Source organism: Castanea sativa, chromosome 5 (genome assembly GCF_040712315.1).
Source record: "Castanea sativa cultivar Marrone di Chiusa Pesio chromosome 5, ASM4071231v1".
NCBI classification, from domain to species: Eukaryota; Viridiplantae; Streptophyta; class Magnoliopsida; order Fagales; family Fagaceae; genus Castanea; species Castanea sativa.
Genome location: NC_134017.1, coordinates 37,764,718 through 37,770,135, shown reverse-complemented (window position 1 = coordinate 37,770,135; position 5,418 = coordinate 37,764,718). Strand labels below are relative to the sequence as shown.

The window sequence follows — 5,418 nt, the reverse complement described above, 5'->3', positions numbered from 1 at the left end:
TTTCTATCATGGCCCTGCGTGGCTAAAACTTTTATATTTGGTCGAAGGAAACGGAAGCCTCGGAATCAATAAATCTGTGAGATCTAATTTGTTTTTACTGTTCAATTTATGCTTTGAATATCGGATGTTCTTCTATGACTATTTTCATGATTGTCTCGTTTAATTACTAGGAGACCTACTAGTTTAGTATTCGTTGCAATCTACTGCTGGGTTAGATATCAAATCCATAATTGTTTGATCTCTCTAATTTGTGAAGCAACTAAGATTTAGTGATTTGCTGCATTAGAAATTATTAGATCTTAGGAAGAACACTTAACTAAATAAAATGCAACCGCTTGTGTTTGTGTTGTTTAGCTTCATCGATCTCTCTAGTTCTTAAGGCTGCTACTAAATTAAACCTTTAGCACTTGTCTTGGGTTGTTTAATAGTTAGGGTTAATTAGATCGTTTGTTTTCTAATTAACTGCGATTAAAGAGAGATAGGAAAATAGTTCCGACGGTGAATATTCAAAGTGTGAATTGATATATACTGGCATCAATGATCAATTGTAAAATTCCAGTGGTAGATGTTGACTTAGACCAAGGTTTGTTCTTTTGACTAATTGATTTCGATATTTTAATTTGAATTGTTCCTTAATTTTTTTTTTTTTAAAGTTGTTTTCATTATACTCAAACCCCCCCTCCTTGTTCACGTAGCATAAAACTAGGCTAGATACTCTCCATGGGAACGATCCTTACTCGTACTACTCCATATATTTTTAGGAGTATAGGTTTTATTTTTGGTTGCCTGCGACAACACACCAATACCCTTATACCCACAAAATGTAGAGAGCTTCTAGAGAGAATTTTGAGAGAGAAAACCTAGAGAAAAATAAGATTGATTCATCCAGAATCCTATACATTTGATTCTCCAAATTCCTCTACTCTTACCCTTTCCATTGTCATATTCATGAGAGGATTATAAACCAAATCCTTACCTCACCAAATTCAGAATAGTAAGAAGGTTCTTGGTGTTTTGGGAAGCAGTTCAAGAGAGAACCAATTCATATTGGTTGATGCAATGAGCTTATTGCGGGATTCAAAAAGTTAGAGAAGACACGATTCGGCGTAACTTTGTCGGAGTAAGAAGCTTGGAGGGCTTAGGTGCATTGAGTAGATTAGGCTTGGAGGGTCTATTGCTATTCATGTATCCTAACTGATTTTCTAGTGGATCATTCACCACTTGGAGGGTGGCAGAGAAGTTTTTCGCCAAATTCTTCGGTTTCCTCTTCAATAACACGTACCGGTGTTATCTTGTATTTGCATCTTTCTTTTCCTTACTCATAGCTTTTAATTTCTTCTGGTTGTTATTAATTAATGGCTTAGAATAGTTAGATAATTTGGGTATTGCTTATATTTCGTTTTCTGCGCATATATTTTTTTAATATAAGCTTGTATTGAATAATTTGTATTTGGGGTTCTAAACATTTACAAGTGTTTTATACACTGAGTTTTCAATAGTAAAGAAGCAGAATCCTATAATAGTATACGAGGTGCAGCGGTTACATATATAACAACTATTGTGTAAAATATTGAGAATGAGTGGCGTTACCTATATGGTACTTGCAATGTAGTCTGGAATCCAGATTTCTCATACAAAGCTCCATATGTTGCGAGATCCTCCTCTGTGAACCAAGGGGGAAGAGGAGTAGATAAGTCTACTAAATCCATGATCTCCTGGTTTTCAGCAGCCATTGGTATTTCACTTCTGGAGAAGAGGATGTAAATGTTCCTCACAACTGTTTTAACATCGAGGCATCCGAAATCAGCTTCTGCTCGACCGGGCTCCTAAAAAGAGATCATAAACATGAGATTGTGAGCAGGTTACAACCAGAGCCAGGTAACATTAATTGAGGAAAGTAGAGGTATACCCATACCCGCCATCTTGACATGTAGAATCCTTCCGGTAGGTATTGATGGAATGCAGAGCGTTTTGGCTTGAGAGGTACTCCTATTGTTACCATCCCTAAAACCCTCTCTGGGTGGAGAACGGCAAGAAGGTAGGCAGGCCAAACTCCGAAGTCCTTTGCAACAAGAAAAACCTATGGACATATATAATAAGACCAAGAGAAAAATGGGGAGATTACACAAGACATAATTAAGATTTAATTAATTAGGCATTATATTGTCTTAGATATATGGATATTGCTCTGCTTTTGGAAACAATAGACTAGAGAAGGCAAGGCAGCAATGTTGAGTCTGAGTTACAGCTTAACCGTCTAAGGCATTTAATTTCCTTGAACCTTATTAACTAACTATCTATAGGCAAAATCTTTACCCATAATATTGAAATTCAATTCTGAGAATAAGAAAGAATTTTCAAACATGCATGTCAATTTGTGCTAATGTGCTTCATCACATCACAAATTCTTAATTATGAAAATGACATTACTAAAGCTTTTCTATCTCCAAAATTTTATCACTAATAAGAACTTAAAAACGCATAACCGAGGGCTGGTGGCAAATATCAAATTTCTTAACACTTTATATATTTTAATACCTTAGCGATTTGAAGGGCATCGAGAAGACTGAGGAGATCAGTAAGAATTTCAGCAAAGGAAGCCTTATCTGGTTGGGTCGGCGGGTTGGATAGTCCGTATCCTCGGTGATCGGGCGCTATGGCTTGAAACCCAGCATTTGCTAATGCTATCATCTGGTGGCGCCATGAATACCATATCTCCGGAAATCCATGCAAGAACAACACCACGTTAGGACCTGAGAAAGTTTTCAAAGTTTAAGAGTGAATGATCAAATGGCGTTTGTGTTTGATTCTTGAATATATTAGATTGGTTAAACGTTGGTTTCTCACCAGTTCCGATCTCAGCTACATGAAGCTTTAGTCCTCCTACGTCCACAAACTTGTGCTGGACTTCGTCCATTATTAGGCTTCACAGAGAGAGGCAGAGAGAGAGACTAGTCACCGGAGGCTTTTTAGCTCAACTGGGTTTCTCTTCTTCTACTTAGTAATCATCTAAGCCTTTAATTAGATTCTGTGTGTAGGTCTTGTGATTTGTGTTCTCATCTTTTGACTTTTGTTTCTTCATTTGTCGTACTTGTATCCTTGTCAACATATGGACAAAACAAAAGGAAACACGAAACAATAAGCTGGGTGGGAAAAGAATCTCTCTATTTTTCTATTATTATAGGGCTTTCTGTGGGTATTTTTGGGGCTTAGTGGTTGAATCTCTAATACTCATACTACCAGTATCCCTGTATATTTTTTTTTCATGGAACCTAAGGCCTGTTTGGTTTTCATATTACTCATATCTCAATTCTCAATTCTCAATTTCCATTACTCAAAACTCATTTTCATATCTTTTATATATATATATATATATATATTTATTGTGGTTAGTATTCACTACTTAGTGTGCATTTAGCATGGATGAAATTTGCTAGCTTATTTTGCTATGTAGCTTCTTTTTGCTACTATTTATGAGTCACAATGCGCTTTTTGGTATTATTTAAGGCTTCTACTCTATTATTTCAGCTAACTTTTATCTTTATTTACAGTACTTTCAGCAAAAAAATTGTCAGTTTTAGCAAAATAAGTGCATCTCAAATAAACCCTTATATTATATTTTCTTTTAGAAGGGAGAGAGTTTAAAAAAAAAATTATAGTAATAATGGATAGTTAGCTCAGCTCTTAGCAAATTTAAAAATGAATTCGTTTCATTTAACATTTTTATTATTAGGTGTAGGCTGTAGAGTAGAATTTTAAATATGGTGATATTTTATTCATTTACATTTATAATGAAATTATTCTTTATTTCGAAATAAATAAAGAGAAGTTTTTTTTTTTTTTTTTTTCCTTTCTCCTTGTTGGGTGTACATACTTATTAGTTACTAATGTCAAGGCTTTTATTGTGAAGTTGAAATTCGAACTTTGTTGAGGTCTAAAATATATATATATAAAAGAAAACATGATAAAAGGCCCAAGGAGGTGGCACATTGGGCCAATCCATGGGAAATAAAAAATTGGAAAAAAGAAGAGAAAGATTGGGGCTACAAAAGAAAGAGGGATGATGGACCTGAGGCCCAAAAGGGAGAGAGGAGTCCATAGGAAGACAGAGAGGGGAAAGAAAAGAATCCAACCCGCCAGGACCAGAGAAAGAAAAGGAGCTAGGGAAGGACGCCGAGGGGGGGGGGGGATTGCTTGGGACCTTTGGATATACGGCACGGTTAAAGGAGGATGAAGACAGTTCAAAAGGTACCAAGAACAAGAAACAGATGGGCCTTTTCTTGAAGCAACCGGTAACACAGCGCAAGGCCTAAGGATTTGGAAAGCAACGGCTCAGGGGTTGGAAGTCGGTGTCTCGGGAACCCAGAATAAGAAATCCGCAAGAAGAAGACTTCACTTACTGGGAAAAATGACAAAAAGAAGGGCGGCTAAAAGGGGGTAAGCTTGAAAAGAGAAGACAGACAAAAAAGGGACTTGGAAGACAAAAGCGTCTCAGAGTAGGAAGTCAGCAAGATACTTTCAAGGAAAAAAACATCAAAAGAAGGAAGCTATGGAAAATAAGGAAAGGAGCAGTTGTCAAAAGAGCTAAGATAAATAGGGGGCTCTAGTACCCAGGAGGCCAAAGGGGAAAGAATCAATGGTACCCTGAAACCCTAATGTGACACTATAGAAGGGGGGAGCAACCAACGTTGAAAGGCATTCAGCAGGAAAAAGAACAGATAGAATCATTAAGAAAAAGCTCTGTAAGACTCAAAGAAAACAGGGAAATACCTCCTGGTATCCCAGAAATAGCCACCAGAACACCTGCTTGGATTCAAAAGGATTCAAATTTTGCAAGTCTTGGAGACTTAAAAGAGTCATCAAAGTCTGTAATTTTTGAGCTTGTTTGAACCTTGCATTAAGTCTTGGTGAGCTCATTGTAATCCATAACTAAGAAAATCAATAAAGTATTCCCCAACTTATTTCAAGATCTCGAGCAATTATTTCATTTTTTCCTTTATTACATTTGTCTGCCCTGCTGTTTTCTTGCTGATCAATATGTATATTCTCGATTGCTAGTGTATGTGTATTGCTGAAGTCTCGCCCTGTGCACCACTTGGTCTTTAAACAGCCCATTTAGCTGCAGTAGACCAAGCCCAATCCCTTTAAACTGCAATTGGGGAGTCCGGGGTCCTTGTTTAAACTTGGGCCTGGATACCGTTCAAAAAGGGACTCCCACATTTTGGCTACTCCACTGGGGAATGGGAAAAGGAGAGGGAAGAAACAGGCCCTCCGTAGAGCATGGCTCCAAGAGCAAGGAACAACAAAGGTACCAATGTACCACCCGCAGCATCTGAACCCGTGGGAGAAAACGAGGTGGCCTCCAGACAAAGAAACGAGGTGCCCCTGGTAGAATAAGAGGTTGTATTAGGACAAAGG

General features: G+C 37.4%; 1 protein-coding gene across 2 annotated transcripts in view; it reads right to left on the bottom strand.

Annotated features, from left to right (window-relative positions):
- LOC142636976 (epoxide hydrolase 3-like) overlaps positions 1 to 3,026 on the bottom strand; it is a 19,350-nt gene extending 16,324 nt beyond the window's left edge. The window contains exons 1-4 of one of the 2 annotated variants that reach the window (XM_075811270.1): positions 2,848 to 3,026; positions 2,539 to 2,753; positions 1,910 to 2,080; positions 1,591 to 1,826 (exon numbers count right to left, since the gene is read on the bottom strand). In XM_075811270.1, the coding sequence (XP_075667385.1) occupies positions 1,591 to 1,826; positions 1,910 to 2,080; positions 2,539 to 2,753; positions 2,848 to 2,917 (692 nt within the window). In that variant the 5' untranslated portion in view covers positions 2,918 to 3,026. The remainder of the gene's footprint in view (positions 1 to 1,590; positions 1,827 to 1,909; positions 2,081 to 2,538; positions 2,754 to 2,847) is intronic. The other variant, XM_075811271.1, reaches the window with a different exon arrangement.
- Between the last annotated feature and the right edge of the window lie 2,392 nt (positions 3,027 to 5,418).